This window comes from Rattus rattus, chromosome 13, assembly GCF_011064425.1.
Source record: "Rattus rattus isolate New Zealand chromosome 13, Rrattus_CSIRO_v1, whole genome shotgun sequence".
Taxonomy (NCBI): Eukaryota; Metazoa; Chordata; class Mammalia; order Rodentia; family Muridae; genus Rattus; species Rattus rattus.
Genome location: NC_046166.1, coordinates 4,006,927 through 4,028,631, shown reverse-complemented (window position 1 = coordinate 4,028,631; position 21,705 = coordinate 4,006,927). Strand labels below are relative to the sequence as shown.

Here is a 21,705-nt window from a genome sequence, read left to right as displayed (position 1 = left end):
GCATCTCGTTATTCAAAGAGTTGTCTCAATGTTGGTTCCCTGGCACTGTGTGTTTACCCCAGAACAAAGACCTGCATGTGGAATATTTTCTGACCAGAAAAAAATTACCCTAACACAAAGTCTACCCCATCCCTTGTTCTGAACAAAATGACATATGCAGTGTCATCAAGTTGAAGGGCAGACCCATGTCACCAACTCTAGGGAGTTATGACTCAGTGGTAAACATTCATGGTGTATCAGAGAACAATTCCCAACAGCAGGAGGTCCGTACTCTAATTCTAACGGTGTGGTATTTATACACACGCCTACTCAATTACAGTACAGAAAACAAAAATTCACTGCTAAGATCAGCTTTTTCAAAAACAAAAAGCCCCTATAAAATTGATATCATTAGTAATGCAAATCCTCTTAAAAGCACAAGTTTTAATAAAAAGCCACAGATTAAATACCAGTAAGACCTCCTACAGCAACACAGCCGTTCTAACCCTGGAAGAGTTACAGTTACCCATTCGTGATGATTACGCCTTGATCCTATGTCTTCTTCAGAACTGCCCCAGAAGGGACAATACAATCCATCCAACGGGCTTCTTAGAGATGACCATTTCAGCTCCATTAAGATATATACGTTTATTGTCCTTATCCCTTGCCAAACATTTGACAGGACTGGAAGGACACGAGAGTCACAACAGACTGGTATATCTGGTAAAGCAAGCAGTCAACTGCAAATCTCGACTGGAGAATTACGTCAACCTTTTGAGTTTCCAGTCATGCCTTAGAAGACTGTATACAAATCCTAAGGGCACAGTTTACATTGGAAATGATATAGAAACATTTGGACCGTGCTAAACCCAGCCCAACAAGGCAGAAACAAAGATGTGGTGGTATGGGAGGGCAGGGAGGCAAGGTGGGATGGGCTGGGTTCTTGGGAATGGTCAGAGCACGCGGCCATTCTGCGCTCATGGAACACAGTAGCAAACACAGGACACAGTCACAAACATCAGCGAGCACAATTGAACACGCACACAATACAACACTAGAATGCAATCTTTTTTTGCTTTTTTTTTTTTTTTTAAAGAGAAATGATAGAAAAGATGGTTTCTCACCCCTCAAAACAAAACTGGAACTTTGGTTTACAGGCCCGGCTATGCCCATATGCCCTCCTCGTCATCCTGCGGCCGCCCGAGGTGGGGAGGAGCACAGAGAGGAGGAGCGCCAGAATGAAAAGAAGAGAAGGTTAGTCACACCGACGTGCACTGAAAGGCACACGAATCTGCACATTCTGTTTCATTTTAAAGAGCAAGGAAAAAAAATGTAGTAACTTAAAAGTTCCACCTCACTGGCTTGTCCAATGCATAACCAAGTTTGTATCTATGGTAACCCCACACAAAAACATTCCACCCACTCAAGCTGTGACTCTGTCAAGATTGGATTAGGAGATTAAAATTAGTCTACATTAGCAGATGATTATTTTTTTGGAAAGCATGCAATCTGAATTGCATATGCCTAAAGAGTGGATTAAGCCTTTAAAGTAAGCAGAGAAGTAATTACAGTAATCAAATACCCTTAATTTCTCTTAAGCTTGAAGTATCAATAAAAGTTGATGAAGAATTAAAAAAAAACTATTTGCTTAGTTGTAATACACTCTTTAGCAGGTAATAACTCACACTGGTTATTTTACAATGTTTCCAGCACTCTATAGTCTTAATTGTTGGGTTCTATTTTGTGCTTGGCATATAGAAAGGTGTAAACATGTTGAACAATTGATTTTACAATCAAAAATGTTTTTTTTTAAAAAAGAGTATAAATTTTCATCTCTGAGGAATTTTTGCAGAAAAGATGTTGTTTAATCTAACATTGTGTTCAGCTATGGATAGACAGAAAACAATTTGGCTTGTATTCTGGTTGGAAATACTTTTGAAATAGCTCTGGCCAATTTCTTCTTGTAAAGAAGTAGCCAATAAAGCAGGGAAACCAAATTCTTGAAGACAATAATATTCTCTATGGCAAGGTCTCCGCTGTGAACAAGTCTCCTTGTCACAGGGTGTATCTGAACAAGCAGGTAAGGTAGCGTGGTCTGCACGTTGTCCCAGCACATCATCTGAGAGCAGGGTGCTTTTCACAACAGCCCAGAGACAGCAGAGTTTGTCAGGATTGGGGTTTTGTGGTTGTTGTTATTCTTTGCTTTGTTTTGTTTTGAAAACTAGAAAGAGAAAGGTAACTTGGACGGTTCCTTCACACGAGGGGCTGTGCTGTTGTAGGGGTTGGCTGGAGTAGAAGGTTGAATCATACGTAAATGCCACTACCCTAGACCTCCAAGACCAGGAACTTCACACAATTCAGTATGTGGTTTCATAATACATCAGTAGGCCAAGACAATTTTTTATCTACTTGAGGATTAAGACACAGAGTCTTTGAACTGATTCCCAATACAGCTTTTACCCCCTTTGTTTCTCTTATGCATTTAAAATATTATTTTGAAGAAAGGTCCAGAGACTTCAGACTGCCAAAAAGTAAAATAAAAAAAAAAATCAGTGTTTCACAAAACTTGAGAATCCCCCACGGGACCTGAGTCAATCAGGAGAGTTTGAAGTGGAGAAATCAGTATGAATCTTCACTTGGGAGTTTCAGTAGGAATATCCTGGCAGAGAACAAGTGATCAACCTGGGGGACTGTATGTATTTACTAGCCAGTGTTCTGGCAGTAACTTCTTTATTCCTCTAGGACTGAGGAGAGTGTATTGTCACCCTCACTGAATTTCCCCTCTATTTCTGGAGAAAAGTAGACTTGATGTTCCTTTTCATGTTAATAAAGAAGAAAACTTTCCAGCAGGACACTCCAGGGTAGCATTAAGTAAGCTTTGAGGACTTAGCAACCTGTACAACTCAATGCAGAATTTTTCAGTGTGTGTGTGTGTGTGTGTGTGTGTGTGTGTGTGTGTGTGTGTGTGTGTGTGTAAGTAAACATATTCTTGAATATGTTTACATATTCTCTGACTTTCATCATAAGGTTCTTGATCCCCAAAGTCACTTCTGTAGGAAAACTCCCAGGCATGGAAAGATGCTACAATTTGCCAGTTACAAAACAAAATTGGCGGTTTTCTGTAAAATGCAGCCCACAGCCCCCGCTGACCACTTCCTAAATGGCTGTCAAATAACTTTGCTTGCGAGCAGTGGATTTCATTTTGCATTTAAAGCCCAACAGCACATTTACATGGAGTTTGCTCCAAGCCCATTCGTATAGGATTTCAATTTCAAAAGAAAAGAAAAAGAAAAAGAAAGCCAGTGCCACCAAAATCTGCCCCTGCTTCCCTAACAGTGAAGTGTGGTCCAATGCAAATCACTTTTAGCAAATTAAATACATTAAAGAGTGGTAATTAATTATGATTGAAACAGACAGGGGCTGTAGCTTGAAAATATACACTGCCAATATCACTACTGTTCCTCGGCCACCATAGGAATAAGAAGGAGCTCCCAGATGTCGAGAGTTATTAAAAACCAGATGTTGAGATTCACGTCTTGTACGCTAGTGGATAAAGTAAAGAAATATGACAGCCCAATATAAACTCAGCGAACAGTTAACATGGTAGAAATGTGGACAAATTCCTCTCACGAGCTGAGAATATTATGTATTTTAAAATAGTTCATTTTCAACGTTGAACAGGTTTTAAAAAAAAACTAGAAAGGTAAATGGAGGCCATTGCTTGTCTTTCTTGCCTTCATAAACGTGAACTGACCCTCATCGCCAAGGGCTTTGGGTCAGAGTGAGTGTCCACTTGAGGAATACAAAACAAAGATGCGGGCGCTAATCCGAGAGGCTGCCTCTCCCGTGTCTTCCAAACATTTGCAGCTGGCTGACTGCTCCATGCTTGCCTCTCTTTATGCAAATATTAAGCTCTTCAGAAACCTTACCCGACAGAAATGTAAAACCAGAGATCAGACAAAACAAGAACAAACATCAACAAAACCTATAAGGATGCTTGATCCCTAGCTTGCTGCCACACCATTCAGGGATGCTTGGAGCTTTAAAAACGCATCGACTGAGGCTGTTTTCTCTTCTGGTGATTCTGTTTCCAGATCTACTTTGCAGTGGCTTTTCTAGACACTGACTGGCGTTTGATCCCTGGTGTGTCCTCTGTGAGCAAATGCTCTGCCGGAAGTTGCCAAGATATCTGGATGGGAAGAGATCGCTCTGGTCCATCAGGCATCTGTTTGCTTTTGTCTACAGCATCTGAAGCTGGGAACACGCTCTGTGGATTGAAGCCCAGAGAAGAAAGACCACAAAACAGCCAGTTCCCAGGTTAGGGGAGGCTTAAATGTCAAACAACCCCAGGATGCATCTATGGCTTTAAGGACAATGTGCTGGACAAAAGGCCTGGATGGAAAGCCTACAGTCCAGATGCCTGTCTCTAATGGGATTCTCTAAAGACTGAGATAAAACAAATTCCTGCCTGGATGGGCCACTCACTGTGGGTTTGTTGATGACGAGATCTAGAAGCAGAGGAACTAAGTCATTGTTGACAAGTCAAAAGGCTTGCTGTTGTGTATGTGTGTTAGCAGGGGCATTTATTAGCTCATCAAGAAAGCTCTGAACAGGAACCTGATAGCCTGACATGATAAACAACCCGGGCTAAGCCTTTAATTGGTCTCTATCTTTAAATGTTAGGTACAGCAGGGAGGCAAATCCGAGCCTCTCCCTGGGCATGCTTTCTGAAACGTCTGTAGTCCTTCTTGAGTTATTAGATTGATTTTTTTTCTTAGATCTAGAGGATTAAGTTCCTTATGAAGACTTTATTGTCATACCCATCTTAACTAGAAAAGAGGGTGGAGTCAAGGGAGAGACACTTTCAGTGAACAGCTCATGGTGCTTATGGGAACTTAACCACCTCCTTGTGGGAACGTAAAACAGCCTCCTGTTCACCTGTTCAGATCTCACTGAGTGGGATCAGGTCAGTGTGAACCGTTTCAAGACTTTCCCTGACTCCTACTTTTGATCAGAGCTTCTCTGGCACTTCAAGTCACAAAAGCAGGGCTGTGGTGTGGGGCTTATAACATGTGCTGAGCCTACATTCCTAAAAATCAAGTCCTCTTAACAGGTCTACTTGCAGAGTGCATGTAGGCAAACAGGATGGCAGAAGCTTAAGTCCAAATCTTCCCTCTAAAGACTGCTTCGTCTTTTATCTGTCCTGTCCGGGGACGCCAGCAGAGCAGATCTTTACCCAGGTGAGGGAGTAAGGGATGGCTGTGACCTCATCACCTGACTGCCACTTCCTTTCACCTGCAGGACCCACTGGCAGACGTGCTCCCCAGCCAGGCTCACATACATGTTCTTGCTGTTGTAGGTATAGATGCTATCAGTGCCTCCTCTAGGCCTCCTCTAGAGTGCCAACAACCTTCTATTTTTTCTCCACCAAGTTTCAAGATGGGCCCGAGACACAGGCGTCAGGTAGCTTTTTTGTACAGGTATAGGAAGTTGAGCAGACAGGAACACGAGGCAAACCACCAAAAGGACACCAGGCAGCGTGCTGTGGAGCCAAGGCAAAATTCCACACTGCTCAAGTGCAGAAGTTCTGACTGCCAGGGATGAACCCCTGAGAGCCTAGTTGGATCTCCCTTGGTGGTGTGGGTTGACTCTGTGTAGCTCAGCTCTGAAGAACTCTGGAGTGTGCACTGCCCTCCTCCCCAAAAGGTGATGATCCTGGCTGGTGTATGATGCGACAACCTAGGGGTTGTTCTTTTATTCTTGGCAGAAAAAGGTCCTCACAGGCCATGGAACTTGCTCACATGGCCATAACAGCACTGCCTCAGCAAAAATGTCCATATCCCTGTTGGGAAGGGCAGTGTCTTCAGTCCCTCTGGAAGGTTCTCAGCCACAGGAGCCAACCAGATATTTATAAATGAGCAAGGATGTAGGCTTTGTTCTTGCTTTTGAAACTGAGCCCGCTGTGAGAGAATACTGCCTGGCTTCTAGAGTTGCTGAGGTGAAGGTCGCTGCCCGTGTGTCCACGGAATGTTCTGGATTTTCCATCTTTCCTAGCCAAGGAGGACACTTCTCTGGCTGATTAAGAGATGCCTGGTGCGGTCCATGCTTGAAAAGGCTCACAAGGGCACCTCTCAGGGGAGAGGGGTGGACCCAAGTAGAAGGGATCTCAGAAAGCCTGGGGCAAGGCCACTACAGAGACACTCTTGCCAAGCCGCCAAGAACATTATAGATGTTTTGGTGATAGCCCTTCTCCTCCATTTTGAACCTGGCATCTTTGGGCACTCACTAAAAAAATTGTAATGCCGTAAAAGAACCGTTTCATATTTCTTTCAAGAGAAAGAAATTCAGAGAAGCCAGTCCCTGGTGAACAGATCCAGTTCTCTGGGCTGAAGAGGAAACTGCTGGAAAGCTCTCTATTGGCCGATAATATTGTTTGGGAGAGCAAAGTCAACATCTGCTAGAAGCCGAGCCAGTGCCAGAGAGCCATAAAAAGGGACAGGCGTGAAGACAGGCTGTATTTTTGCTCCCTCACCTATCAGTCATTAACACTTGGCTTTGTTAAACACAGTAAAAATTATGTTTTGAACATGGCTCTGGTTGGATTATTTCCTGGCTGGTGGGCCACCAAATCTAGATTTTTTTTTTTTTTTTTTTTTACTTTCCTTAGTTGCTTACAGAGGAAGAAGTGGGATCCATGCAGCTCCCATACTTCGTGGGCTGCTGGGAGAGTTACATTGCAGAATGAAAATTCAACTACTCCCAACGTGGCACATCGTTTGGGTTGGGGGCATTCTGGACTTTCTTGCCATGAATAAACAAATTTCTTGATGTAACCCTAACAACATTCTAGACAATGCATGTATAGAAACAAGCTAATTGTACTGAGAGAGCCATGCTTAAGCATTTTAATTTTAATATCTTCAGGCTGCACAAAGCTAGAGGCTCCTCCTCAGCTCGTTCTGAATCAGAATGTGTCCGGTGCCAGTGTTTTGTAAGTGTGTGTGTGTGTGTGTGTGTGTGTGTGTGTGTGTGTGTGTGTAAATAACTTCCAGGCTTTGAGAGTGAGTGCAGTGTATATTAAAAGATGCCTCCGGCTTCTTTTCCTCAGCTGTTCCCTTATCTCTGAAGAGCTGCAAGTGCCTGGAGTGTGTAAGTCAAAGATGATCCTTATTACATCAGTTAAAGGGGGTGGGAGAGAGGCAGTGGTATTCAGCAATATAAAATGGATTTCCCGGCTTCCCAGCACTTCAAGGTTGGCCACCCCCTTTCAATAGAGAGTTGACATGCCGCCTGTTAGACAAATGTGACTGGATTAAGGCAGCACATTGAAAGAGAACCCAGCCTCTGATGTTGCCAAGCCTGAGTTCCACCTACAGACAGGCTGGGGAGTGTGGGCTGGGCCTGGAAGCCCTACTGACTGGAAAGACAGGGCAACAAATCTCTTAATGAAGCCCTAATACTACAAACACAATGTAAAACTAAAACAAACCAGCAAAGGGAAAAAGCCTTGCTTTGCCCTAGACGGAGTAAGAGCAGAATCCTGAATAGGTGCTAGCCTCCTTTGACTGAAACCCCTTTCTGTCAGAGTATCTCATCACACCAAGCAGCTATGTTCTTTTTCCCACACATTAAGACCATCTCTGCAGGGTTTATCAGGGCTTGCCTCATGTGCTTACACAGGAGGAATTAACATCACACCCAGATTAAAGAGCTCTGGCAATAATCTGCAAAGCCAGTTTCCCAGTGCCTGTTAGCCTGCTTCTTCCCGGGCCCGGGACGGTTGGGTGAGCGTGCAACTTGCAGCAGAGGAAAGAGTCACTTAACCAGCAGCATCTGTCCTACTTCCTCTTTACCTGTGGCCCCACAGAGTGTCACTGCAGAACTTCTGCTCTTAAAAGCAAGCAAACAAATAGACTTCCACCTTTCCTTCCCAACGCTGAGACGATGGCACGGGCCATTTGGCACACATTTTAGTGGCTTTGAGAACTTCTGATGCGCATTGGGAAGATCATGGGAAGGTGGTGTTTGTGCTCTCTTTTTAGCTCACATGTGTGTTTCTGCGATCTGCTGAGTTTTAAACACCATATCTTCCAATCTACTTCTGGCCAAAGAAGTGCGTGGGAAAGAAGCAAGGGGCTCTTAGGCATACGGTCCATGGACATAGAGGCTATCACTGGCTCTAGCTCAGAGCGGTCTGGCTTGGGAATGCCAGTGGTTGGAACCTCTGAACCCCTTTCCCATCCAATAAACAGCAGTGCCCAGAGGAGGGCTCTTCATGGGCCATTGGCTGTGAAGTCAAAGGTCAAGGCTTCTTTCAGAAAGTGGCCATGAAATCGAATGTGCAACACATGCAACAAACAGACAACAAAAACGCTGTCCTCGGGCAAACTTTAGACGTGTGATCTAAGGGGCATGCAGAACTAGAAATGATTAGAGTGAGACTAGAGTCTTATCTCTCCTCTCCTCCTCTTCCCTTCTTTGCACTCTCCTCTCCACCTTTTTCTCCTCCCTCCCTCCCACTCCTTGCTACCCCTCACCCCTGCTGTTCTGTAATTACATTTTTGTGAATCTGATACACAGTGGTTAAATTTTTCTTCCAGGTAGTAAACATGAAAATATACACACACATCTAGAGGAGAGAAATTTCTAGCTAAACATGATCGTGTGAGATTCTTCCATATGTGGAGACATACTCAGTTCACCCTGACACATAGCGATACATACATATATACACACAGGACTCCGTGTATACATTTGCCCCACACCCATTTAACCTCAAAACATAAATTCTTTTTTTCCTTTCCTAAGCAAAAGCTAAGAATAACAACTTTATGTGTAGAATTCATCTTCTGGGGGCCACGGAGCACACTGAACTCTGTCAGAACTCCGAGGGCTTTGCTCTGGCTACTCTACTGTGTGGACTCCAATCACAGGCTCCAGTCTCACATTTCACAAAGGGCAGAGGGGTCTCTGGGGTTCTCCAATGGCTTTGTCATAGGGACCAGAAGGCAGACGGGAACTGCTGACTGACTGTCTTTGGGGATGTGGTTCTGTCAAATTCACATGGACTGCACACAAATGTCAAAGGGATGCTTGTGGGGTTTGCCAGACAGAAAGCCTCTGGGGCCTGGATAGGTCATCTGCCTTCAGCCATGACCTGGAAGGAGGACTATTTGTCTAGTTGCCATCAAATGCCTCTTCCATGGGAATGCTTTGAGGAGCCTGAGTAGTCTCCCTAAAGCAGGTACTTAAGGCTCAGGTGTGAGCTGTATGTGAGGCAGAAGGGCGAGAAGGCAATACCTCTCCTCTTATTTCCAGTTAAAGCAAATTTAGAGATCTTTGGCATGGGGAAAGAGAAATGAGGACACATTTGGGATCTAGGAGGCTCAAAACCAACGCAATAAATGCTGCAGTCCCTGAAGTAGGTCATAGGTCCTGTCCCCTGGGCGTCAGGCTCTGTGTTAAAGCATCACAGCTCAGAGGCAGGGCATGCTGGGAGCATTCACGGTAGCCAATGGCAGCGGAGAGAGGACCAATGATCACTGTAGCGGAAGACAGAGTCTGGAGACTTGCCAACTGAAGTGGGCCAAATATTTGTGCAATCAGTTTTCTGGGGATAGATTTGCAGAACAAGCCTTCAAAACTCAGAATTCAAAACGGGACTGGGGGGGGGGGGAAGCCAGCATCTGCCAGGACTAGTCACTACCTGAAAATACCCCAATATCCTGTTTGAACGGGAGATAGGCCTGGAGTGAGGGGGAAGACCCCTCCTTTGTTCTCGGCTCCCATGTGTGTCAAGGTTCAAAGGTAAGTGTGCAGTGGAGTATGGGTTCTGGTAGTCATCTACTAAGAGTGTTCCATGGTCCACAGGACACTCCCTTCTGGGTCAGTTCTGCTTCTACTTGAGAAACACTCTCTGGTGATCCCATGGCCATAGCAGAGCTTGCGAGAACTCTTATTTTCATCAACAAAGTAACAGCCAGAATATAGAAGCATAAAGGGGGGGGGCAGGGAAAATGCTGTGGGAGTGGAATGAGGGGAATGAGAACACAACACAGAAGATTAGACTGTGGGCAGCAAAAGTGGGGGCAAATGGGAAAGAAACTGATGAGATATTTTAATTCAGTGTTGGGGGAAAAGATCACACTACTAGATAAAATGTACTATACAGTGCAGCTGGGAAGGAAAAACACATTTGCATTCTAGAAATAATGGAGCTGACTTGGCCAGGAGAGCACACATCTGCACAGCAAAATCTATATGGGCAGCCAAAGGGTTTAGAGGCACTTGCCTGAGCTGGGAGATTTTGAGTTTCATGTGTTTATTTGTTAATGACTTTATACCGATTTTTAAAAAATTTCTTATTTATGTGTGTCTGTGTATGCATGTCTGTAGCGGGCAAGGTAGGTACATGTGAGTGCAGGTACCAATGGAGACCAGAGGGGGCATAGGATCCTTAGAGCTGCGTTGCAGGTTGTTCTAAGCCACTCAACTCAATGCTGGGATTGCACTTAGGTCCTCCAGAGGAGCAGCAAAAGCTCTTAGTCACTGAGATGCTTCTCCAGTCCAGTTATGTGTCTTTAGATCATGGATGATCTCTCCAAATACCACTTTTTAACCTACATAACAGGGACACTTTCATCTGCCCGTCTTTTTCATTTATATTAAGTGAACAGGTCATTCAGGAAACATTGACTCAGCGGTCAGACAGATATATACATATTTTGCAAGAGACAAAAGAACATTAACATAGAATTCAATCACCTATTATTTTTATAATTCTAATAAGTATTATGTCTCCATACTTGTAGAATCTATGTCCCCTCCTAGAGAAATAGGGATTTAAAATTTCAAGATCTGGAAATCATTTAGGTAGCAAAACGCACTTAGCCTCTACTTCCTGTGCTTGGGTATTTTCATTCAGTGAACAGGGTGCAGGAGAAGACAGAAGATTCTTCTCCTGGACTTCAGAAAGTGTTGCCTATTCCAGGTCTAAAATGTTCAGGTCCTGCATCCCACTTCTACACTATAATCAGAGTATCAGGTTCCTCCCATGTACAGGCATTAGAACGAGCAAGCAGGGACGCTTGGGCCTGTAAAGATTTAACAATTCCACTCAGCACCCAGTATAGAAACGTGGGCATTCATAGGCACACAACGGGCAGGCTGACCTGACCTGACCATTCCACTGTGCTATGCAGCTTTCTCAATGACGGGACTAGAATAAATTCAAGAGGCAATGAAAAGAGTTTACTAAAATATGCCTTTTTGTGGGACAGTAAAAGTTATAAGATGCGCCCCAAGGCAGAAAGATTCACTAGTGTGCTTTAAGGCAGAGAAGAGTACTATCTAAATTAAATAACAGACAATACTGATGGCTGTACATGCAGGGGGCATTTAGGAGAAACTGTGTTACCACTTGGCTTTGAAAAAACCAATCTTGGTAATGTCAATAAAGGCTGAATCACTAGTGGGCCTCTAGCATGTTCGTTTACTTTGATCTTTATTATGTCATGGGAAATATTTCTTCTGTACTTTGTGACTACCTCTTGGCCTAAGCAGGTTTCTTACATTATTACTACATTGTTAGGATGTTCTTTTCTGCTTGGAAATATTTGAAGACTGGAGTCATCCTGGGGTTCCTGGCCTCTAGATCCTGACCCATTTTCAGGCAAAAGTTAGGTGGTTGACTCAAACTCTGCCATGACTTCTCTGATTGCTTCTTCCAATCCTCCCCATCCCCTTCCATCTGCTTTGTGCTTCACTGAGGGACAGTGTATTTATCACTGGCTTTGATTTCTGTGGCCTCACCATAAATGGCTCCCGTAGTTCAAATCTTCACTGTTCGTATTGAGACCACTTACTCCCCAGGAAATGAATAGCAGAGGCACTCCCACTTTCCACTATGTTAATCACTAAGGATAATGCCTAAAATCTCTTCCTTCCCATGAAGGTACTGCTCAAAATAGGATCAGTCTTGTTTTAAACTAGGTAGTCTCTTTTTTTTTTTACCTGATAGCCCAAGAATACTATTTCTCAAAGCACAGATGTTGCAGGAAAAAAAAAAATTAAAGCCATGATCAAATAAGTCTGGGAAACACTGGATTAAATAAAATTATAGAGCTTTCTCTCTTATATGCCACTTTAGATCCCTTGATCTGTTAACAGGACTGTGAGGCCAGGAGACAGAGTTAAAATGTGCACTACTTTCCCGAAATTCTTGGCCTACCGTGGTCCAAGACGTCCCTCATGGGACTAATGTTCTAGCTGTTACTTGGGGAAACGTGAGTTTAGACTTAAAATGCTTAGATTCAGTTTCGTTCAAAGAGAAATCAAAAACTCACAGTGAAGGGCAAAGGGACAGGAGAGAAATGGAAAAGAAATATAATTCTGCTAGTGCCTGGCAATACTTGTGTTTCCTGAGGGGGGGGGGAAGTGAGTTTCTCTGGACACGTAACAAAGTGACTGATTTTTCATAGTTCCTCGCTTTCATGTGTTCAGATCTTGTCCTCCACTTCAGGAAGCCAGGGCAAGGGTTTGTGGCTGCTTGTCCTGAAGACACAGCTGGTTGACCCTGAGGGAAGGCCAAGGCTGGAAGACTCACAGGAAGACATCTTCTCCCTTTAGGTCAGCTCAGCTGACTGAGCACAGTGGACATCAAACGGAATCTCACACAAATTAGCTCCTTGCCTAGACTGTCAGGACGGCACATTCCAACACATGGCTCTCAGTTTCTCTTAAGGAGTAGCTCTAGCCTCTGGGGCATCGCTGTACACCACGCTATCGAGTCATGCATGGGGGTGGGGGTGATCAGATGGGAGAGACTTTGTGGGTTTTCATAAGTGCTACATTCTGTGACTGAGCTCCTTAACGATGCCCCCATTGATATTAGGTCATTGATACAAGTGCAGGGGAGGACGCCGTTTTCTAAATCTGGAGGCCATGGTCTAACAGGGAATTTCACACAGGAGTTCTAGTAGTCCAGTTCCAGTGCCCACCAAGCAGCACAGCAGAGGTCCATGCTTAACTCTCCTTTGCTCACTGGAAATTGTAAAATTCCCCTTCTGGGTAAGGCCATTTTGCTTCTACCATAAACTGTAAGCGCAGAAAGCATGGCCCTAATTAACATCAGCCTTTCATCTATCTTGTTCTGATCGACATGAACAAGAAAAAACAGTAAGTAGACACTAAGGGACCTAGATTGTTGTGCTGGGTCTGAAGAGCAAGCACTGTGAGGACAGGGTTTTATTTTGCCTGCATGGTCTCCTCTAGGCTCTACATAGATCTGGCATGTGACATTTGCTCCAGGGATTGGCTGACAGAGCAAACTACTGGTAACCAAAGTCTAGCCAGGTAGCCTTCCTTCTGGAGCATGGGATTTTTTTTTCCTGAAGAAGGATGTAGGTTCTAATCCTGTGCCCAAGTGTTGTTCAAAGCATTCACTAACTGCAGACGTGTCCAAGGGCCCTAGGGCATGTGTCAGGCAGACAAACTTTGGAGCCTCAATGTTGCAGGACCATGGCTGCTCTGTGGAAACCTTTAATGATATAGACACGGGAGGGAGCAATTGAACAGGCAAGACACTCTATTGCCAGTCCATGGAGAAGTGTCAGGAGTTGAGATTTTGTGAGAAGTACTATTCGCAAAGCAGACAGATTTGATCTGGTCACCATTTCCAGCAGGGCATGTTAGGACACATGTCTCTGTTATGTCAACATGTCTGTGGCTGACTTACTCCAGCTCTTCCTGGTATCCTTCCATGATTTCTGTTACTGTGTCTTGGGGAGAGGAAAGTCCAGGGTGGCCTTCTGACATTCTTGGTTCAGGAGGACAGCCAAAGAGAGGTCTTCGGGCCTCATGCCAAGGAAGCCTCACACTGACTAGTCATGGGAGAATGCCAAGGAACAACAGGCGGTGTGCCAAGGGGCAGCAACCAAGGGCAGTGATCTCAGATATGCTAGGATGAGCAGGAGTGGGCATGTGGTGGCAGGGGCAAAAACTGATACATAAAACCGAACAAAACCGAGGACATGTAAGGTCACGGCATACAATTAGTCTTTCTTTCTACTTTCAAGGTCACCAGACTCTAGGCTGTTTCAGAGGTTACGGTCCACGCACTGGAGCCTTTTTGCACATGGCTTTGGAAATCCTCAAATCCGTGTAAGGCAACCTTCTGCAGTGCTGGGGTCTCTGAGGGTAAGTTCTTCAGGGTACAAAGGTCACTATTTCCATGGTTTGTGTTCTATATAACTGGCTCCCCCTGGAGTTTTATTTCTGACAAAACATTTTAAGGACTAGACCTTAACTAGCTTCTTTGGGATGCCCATGGCATGAAGGGAGAGAAGAGAGGCCTCTGATAACAAGCAAACTCTGGATGTGCTCTCTACATGCAGTTAATACCACAGTGCTTCTTGCCTGTGTCTGAGGTACTCTGGCTTCCACAGGAGATCCTGTGCCCCTACCTAATCCCACCCATCACATGGAATTTATTGCACAAACCATGTTATGATCCAACATTACAAAGGAACAGTAAAAGAAGAAAAGAAACCTACTCATATTGATTATATTGTTCTGGTTAATTTGCACCCAAGTTGGTAATTTGCATATGAATCACCTTCGGGAGTTTTATTACTAGACAGTATACTTTTTTGCATAGTAGATGAGTGTGGACCCAGTTGAAAACTGCAGGCTTTTTTCTCTTTTTCCTTTCCGGTTTTGTCATTTCGTCTTTTCATTTGCTTTACTTGGTCAAGGAGGAGATAGGCTCCAAACCAAATAAACTGGACTCCTTGACGTCCCTGACAAAAAGGGCAGCAAAACAGAGCCTCCTTTTGGTGTTGAACCTCACCACTAACTCACACCACTGAGAGCTTCTGCAGGAGAAAGCTCAGAAAATTCATGGTTTCTCTGGCTGCCAAGCTTTTGGGAATCTCGGGCTTTCTTTTAAATCTTGGAAAGGCACTTTCCAAAGTAACTAGTCACTAGATATGAGCCAGCAGCAAGCTGCATATCTAGGAAAGAAGAAAGGAGGGGAGGAAAGAAAATGTATAGTATAAACAAGAAAAGACAAAACCTTAAAGAGGAAGGAGAAAGGAAAACATTTAGATTCCCCGAGTGATGGAAATAAATACCAAAGCTATTAGTTTCAGTTCAAAGAGCGTATCACTTTATGCTGTTTATTATTTCTCGAGGATTATTTATTTTATCTTAAAATATCCAAAGCGTAAGAGGGGTTCTAGAGGTAAGCAGCAATGAAACTGACCTGGTCCGGAGAGGGCCTGTGGTTGGAATGCTGTGACCTCCCAGGAGACCGGTGGTGGTGGTGATGGTGGTGGTGGTGGTAATGGTGGTGGTCGTCGTCATAGTTGTCTGCCATCAGCTTCATTCTATTCTGGGTCTGTGCAGAAGGAAAAGCAGGGAAGACGCCATCAGGAGCTAGACGACAAGCCCAATAGGCACAGGGCACAATGACAGCACCTACAAGGACTGCTCCATTTACATCAATCCAGAAGTTCTCATTTTTAGGCACATTGAAATGCGGTAAAGGAGTTGTGCCATTAGCTTTGGTAAAGGGAGTTTAAATCATTCCCTTGGAGCTAGCTAGGTAACACCTGTACACGTCAATGCACTTTTTAAGAGGGAGACAAACACATCGTAAGGTATAGTCAAAGAGATCCAGGATGGACTTACAAGATGCCCATAGTCACATCCTACACTCTAGAGAAGGCCCCCAGGAGGCCCTGGAAGGAGTGCTGGGAGAGGGATATCTGGAGACACAGAATAACAAACAATGCCCTCACAGGACAAGGCAGGAAAGTGCATGCCAAAACTGCCAAATGCAGGAGCACTGATGGAGACAAGTTTGCTGCTACAGTGGTGGCTTCTCAGGAAAGGGTGTCTACACATATTTTAGCTGCCATTGTTCTTTGAAAGAATTAGTGCAATGTCAGTGGAAACCAAGCTGACTGCTCCAATGGTGTGGTGTCCATCCTAGGGGAGTCTCGGTGTCACAGTTTAATACTGAGAGCCAGGGGGCAAGAAACAGGGTACAGAAGAACTGGTTGAACCAAGCCAACTTAACAACGACAGAAACAATGCCCAAGGCCCTCTGAAAAGAAGTTAGCTAGCCCGGAGAGTCAGAAAGGTTGAGTTTAAGGATAGGACCGCCTAGATTCAAGTGTTGCTCCACCTAACTTTATAGGTTGTACTTTCCAGCCCTCAATATCCTTACCTCTAAAATGGGTGTGATTCTTCCAGGGATAACTGAGGAGCAAGGGTCAATCAAATGCCTTTACTACCATTATTGTCGCCATTTTTTCCCCCATAAGAATGTTCTCCTTTTTGTATGCTGGGTCCTTTGCCTGCAATTCCTCCCCTTCCCCCCTCTGTATCCTAATTCCTGAGCCTCATAGCACTTTCTCTAGGAGCCTACTCTTGTCTGTCTGACTGTCTCTCCCATCCATCCATCTATCTATCCATCCATCCATCCATCCATCCATCCATCCATCCATCCATCCATCCATCCACCCACCCATCCACCCACCCATCCATGTATCCACTAATCCACCCACCCATCCATCCATCCATCCATCCATCCATCCATCCATCCATCCATCTATCTATCTATCTATCTATCTATCTATCTATCTATCTATCTATCCTCATCTATCATCTATCATCTATCTATCTATCTATCTATCTATCTATCATCTATTCATCATCTCTATCTATCTCATCTATCTATCTATCTATCTTGTCATCTATCATCCATCTATCTCATCTATCTATCTTGTCTGTCTATCTATCTATCTATCTATCTATCTATCTACCTCATCTATCTATCTATCTATCTATCTATCTATCTATCTATCTATCTATCATCTATCTATCTATCATCTTTCCATTTAGCAGTGCTGGGGATTGAACCCAGGGCACTGTAAACACTAAGGCATATTTTCTACCATGGAGCTACGCCTCCTCTCTTTCCTTATGTGCATCCTTGGTGCTCAGGCCACAGAAGCAGACAGCAAGCTAACACTGCTGCAGTGACTGGAAGGGCAAAGGGCGCTGCTATTCGGGACAGGGACTGCATGTCTTTCTTCAGTAGAAAAGGTCACCGAGAGTTGAGGACATAATGTAGGTTGCATAGCGGTCGCACTGGTGGTTCATGATGACAATGATCCATCGGTACTCTCAGAGCCCGAAGTTGGAGGCCATCGGAGATTCCAGTCAGAATTTTATTGTGCAAAATAACTATTTAATAATAAAGAGCTGTATGGACCAAAAGCAGTGCATGCTCACAGTGTTTCTCATGTACAACTGTATTCTCCAAGATTTCCTAGGAGGAAAAATCACTATCGCCACTTTACAGCAGTAAAGGAAGGCATGGACTTCAGCCCAAGAGCCATTTCTTGACAAATGGCACAGACATTTCTGGGTCTTCTCATTTTAATCTCTAAGCCCCCTTTCTTGTTTGGCTGCTGGTAAGACAGCAAACAGCTGAACAGGTAGAAATAGCTATCCCATAAGTACTCAGGGTCTGTAAAGTTTTGGAAACACCTCATGTTCCAGCTCTACCTGCCAAAGGATGCCTCGTGATTTATTCATTCCATCTTCTCAAATGTGTACAATATTTGAAAGGTCCCAAAGTGAGCATAAAAATGCATGTATATGATAAAATAATAAAAATATTAAAAAGACCCGCTTAAAAACTAAATTAAAAAAAAAAAGGCTCAGGCAAACTTTGGCAGCTGCTAGCATTTCCATTCTTCATGTCTACTTAATGCATCAGAAGACCCAATGGACAAGTCAGGCCTTCGAGAAACAGCAGGGAAGTAGAGCCCTGTGGATAAGATCCTCCTTAGTCCCCCTGCCATCAGACACGAGATGCTGAAGTTCAGTGTTCACACCTAAAATCCCAGTCTTGCCACAGGGGACTGTACTTTTGAACTCATGGATTAATAAATCTGGAATGCTTTCTTCCAAATAGAATTGGGGGTGTGTGTGAAATGAGCTATGAGGCCCGTGGTAGTGGCAGAGGAAGGGGCAAGCCCAAGAGTGAGTGATGGAGGCTAAATGAATAAACGGACAAATAATATCACTGCTATTGTAAACACTGTGATGCCTTTCTCCTGCAAGGGAGCCCCTGCGACTTTATGAGGTCATTTTCTTACCAGCAACAATGCTCAAGCCCCTACCTTTGAACTGCGTCCCATAAAAGAATGCACAAGCTAAACAAGATGCTCTATGCAGTCCTAAATGTGTCTGCCGAAATGAGGTGTTGGAGAGTAGGCATGTCATGGGATGGGGACTGTAAATGAATGATGTCATCTTTCCAATTTGGTGCTGAAATATAAATAAACCACATTGTTCATATGAATACCAGATCTGGGAGAAATGTACACAGAGCAATTGTGAGCGGAAGGGGCGTCTTTTGATTAGTCTGGGAGGAGAGAAGGGTGTGAAACAGAGGTGAACACTTGAGTTTGGTCTGATACTTCAGACTGTTTTTATTTATCTTGCTGGTAACATATCTCTTAAACTGTGGCCAATTTCTTGCAGCCTGGGTGATCATGTTATGTCCCATAAAACAACTAAGCAATCTGGCTCCTTTAATGTAAATGGAAAATGGACCTCTTCTCACAGCCCGTCCTTGCAATCCTCACTGCTCACTCTGATCCTTGCCCAGTTACATTGTTTTTCTACCACACAAAGAACATCCTGGGACGATAAGAAACAGTAACTAAGACTCCTTAATGGGCAAGAAAAGAAAGCCTGTGGAAAACTTCCACAGGGATTCAAACAAGGATGCTAGTTGCTCAAATTCCACACAGGTTCAACAATGGCTCCGTTGGGATGGCTCTTGTCCCTATAACCAAAGGATACACGAAAAGCCCATCACATGCAGTTCTTCTGAGTGGACCTAACTGGACATTCAGAAGAGCTCATGGGAAGTTGGAGATGTACAGCCTTTCCACAGTACAGCACTTAAAACATGGGGACTCGTTTAGTGATTCACCGGGACCCATTTTCCCCTCCCCCATGACATTTCTCTCAACCTGAAACACCCATCTCTGGTCACCATGTCAAACTCTCTTTGCTACACACTGCGGCATCACTGCTGAGACATGACTGCACACTCTGTTCCTTCTTCCTTCTAGAATCTGTTTGTTTCTTTAGGGCCAATGCCTCATACCTGCTTGCCTACCACAAGAATGTGTCCTTCAGCCAGTGAGACATAAGGTCCCGAGTACCCTCTGAATTTAATTTCCCCAGAGACTCCCATGGCTCTCAGGACAAGATCTTTGATTTTCAACATGCTTTTCTTGTTAAGCGACCTTTCTAACCTCTGTTCTCTTTCCCGTCTCTTCCACTTTTGGAAGCACTGTTCTCTGTTCCAGCCCTGTCCTTCATCCTCTGCCCCTTTAAGTGAGCTATACCCTTGAGTTCTTATGCTCTTAGCTTCGATGTCATCACCTCTAGATATATCTTCCAGAAGCCCACATCACAAGGAACCATGTGTTCTATCTAAAGTCTCTCCCAGAATCCTTCAGCAGTTTCCAGCCTCCTGCCCATCACAGTGCTTACCCGCAAAGAATGGCAGGTAACTGTATGTTGGCTTGGCTTCTTCTACTCTGTGGTAAGATCTCTTGAAGGAAGTACTTTGTCTGGTTCATCCTTGTATTCCCCATACTGAAGAGCCATCCATGTAAGTGAATATACATGTGAAGGAGGACGACACAGGTTACCTAGCAAATGTGGTCTATCTATGGCAATGGATGTGTGTGTGAATGAGGACAACAGAGATTTTTTGGGACAGATGAGGTAAAGTATGCAGTGGAAGACTGTGATGACCCAGTGGAGTATTTAGCATTTACACTCTCCCTGATGGGTATGTTTTGTTGTTGTTGTTGTTGTTATTGTTGTTGTTGTTGTTGTACTGTCTTTCTTGAGATTGGATAGAGAGGGATAAATGGACAGCTCTTGAGCTACTAGCCATATAAACTCGTTTTTCTTTAAGGAATGTTCTGTGTCTCAGTAAAGTGGGCCGAGAGCCTACCTGTCCAATTATTTCATCATTAATAAGGAATACCTACATCTTCTGATATGCATTTTCCTATTGTCCCCTAGCCTTTGAAAGAGCAGGGGACTTTGGAAGGCTTTTTACCAGTGCCAAAAGTCAACCTGGAAAACTGAAACTTGATTCATTAACTAAAATCATTGAATGTCGTGTGTGCGAAGGCACTCGATACTGTACCTCCTCTAACATTTCTGAACACTTTACTCCAGGAGCTTTCAAGGAGATAAAAATCCTTGGTGGACTAGGAGAGGATGCCATAGCTGAATGACAATGTGTAGCTATAAACACGTGAGAAGAGAAATGGGAGGGAAGGGGGAGGTTTAACTAGATAACCAGAGGCAGGAGAGATTTCACCCACAACTGAAGGCAGACTCACTATGTCAGGTTCCTTTGCAGCTAGGAGTTGAAAGTTGGCCTGGCTATGAGTATAGAAGGAGACCAAGATAGCCAGGTGCGATGGCGCTCTCATCTTCTCCTGACCTTGAACAAGGAATGCCACTTAAGATATGCTATGTGGATGCTCTTTCTCTATTCCTTTATTAAAGGTGGAAAAAGCCTATCTTAATGAACCACTCACATGCTCTCTCAGAAGAACCTATCCGTTTGGGGTATAATGGGAGGAGTTTAGGATAGAACCAAAGCTGTATGTGTATGTCAAACTGTGACATCTTTAAGGAAATGGGCCAGGGTCTTGGCGTCTGTTCATGAGTGTTGGCTGACCCTCTCTCCCTCCCACTTTCACTTCCACATTCCGCTATCATGCTTCTGTTATCAATTCCCAAGACATGCAGCAAATTCTATCAGAAATTTTCAGAAATCCCAGATAAAGTCTCACTAGATCCTCCCCAAGCTCAAGCCTTCCTTTTGTATAGGATTAATATACCCCAGAGCTTGTCTCCTTCCTACAGATCCCGCAGGCTTCTCACTGTCTTGAACGATAGAGCTGCTGTATTCTCTGGAGAAGCAGTGTCTGCTCTGCACGCAGGCAACTTGTTTCGACCAGATATTCACTGTGAGTCCCTCAGTGAACCAGTTCCATGAGGTTCCTGCCTCTAAGGGATTGAGTGAGCATGGAAATGAGGCCTTGAGCACAGAGCGAGCATCGCAGACAGGTGCTAACAACTCTGCTGGTTTCTTTAGAGAGCAGTATTTGTATTTGGCTGTTTTCCCTTCTTTCTTTTTTGTCTTTCTCTCTTGCTAGAGTTGTAAGAGGAAGATTATCTACTCAAACAGCCATCCAATGCCCTCTTAGGAGGCTGGGGAATTCTCTGAAAGGTCTTGGTAAGGATGCGAGCCAACATCATATCTGTCCCGCTGCTACCTGTTGCACTGCTTCCTGAGGATGGAGGTGATTACCAGAGAGAACCCTATACTCTGTCCATAGTATGGAGGGTGTGTTCCCCAACGGTGTTAGGGAGAGCATGGGCACTTTAAGAGGGAGCCGCACACTAAAGTCAACACTCATCACTTTGCTTACGTGGCCCTTGCCGTGTCAGAAAACGGCACTGTCCTATGTCATCTTAGTCCCATGGCACAGCAGCCCTGTGACCCAGGCTGGGGTGGAGGGGCTACTTTAATAAGGACAATGTGACCTCGTGACAATGTGTATTACTGACTACTAGCCCATAGAAGCGTTTCTTATCCTG

At 44.3% G+C, this 21,705-nt stretch overlaps 1 protein-coding gene across 18 annotated transcripts in view; it reads right to left on the bottom strand.

Moving 5' to 3' along the window:
• The window catches only part of Erc2 (ELKS/RAB6-interacting/CAST family member 2), an 883,982-nt gene that overhangs the window by 198,710 nt on the left and 663,567 nt on the right, over nucleotides 1-21,705 (bottom strand). For 15 of the 18 annotated variants that reach the window (XR_004389747.1, XM_032918652.1, XM_032918651.1 and 12 more), the window contains one exon: nucleotides 15,242-15,376. Coding sequence is in view for 17 of the 18 variants with exons in the window: in XM_032918652.1 (XP_032774543.1) it covers nucleotides 15,242-15,376 (135 nt within the window). In the remaining variant the exon portion in view is untranslated. Of the gene's footprint in view, nucleotides 1-896; nucleotides 1,170-15,241; nucleotides 15,377-21,705 lie in introns of those variants that run through there. The other 3 variants (XM_032918666.1, XM_032918667.1, XM_032918668.1) reach the window with 2 other exon arrangements.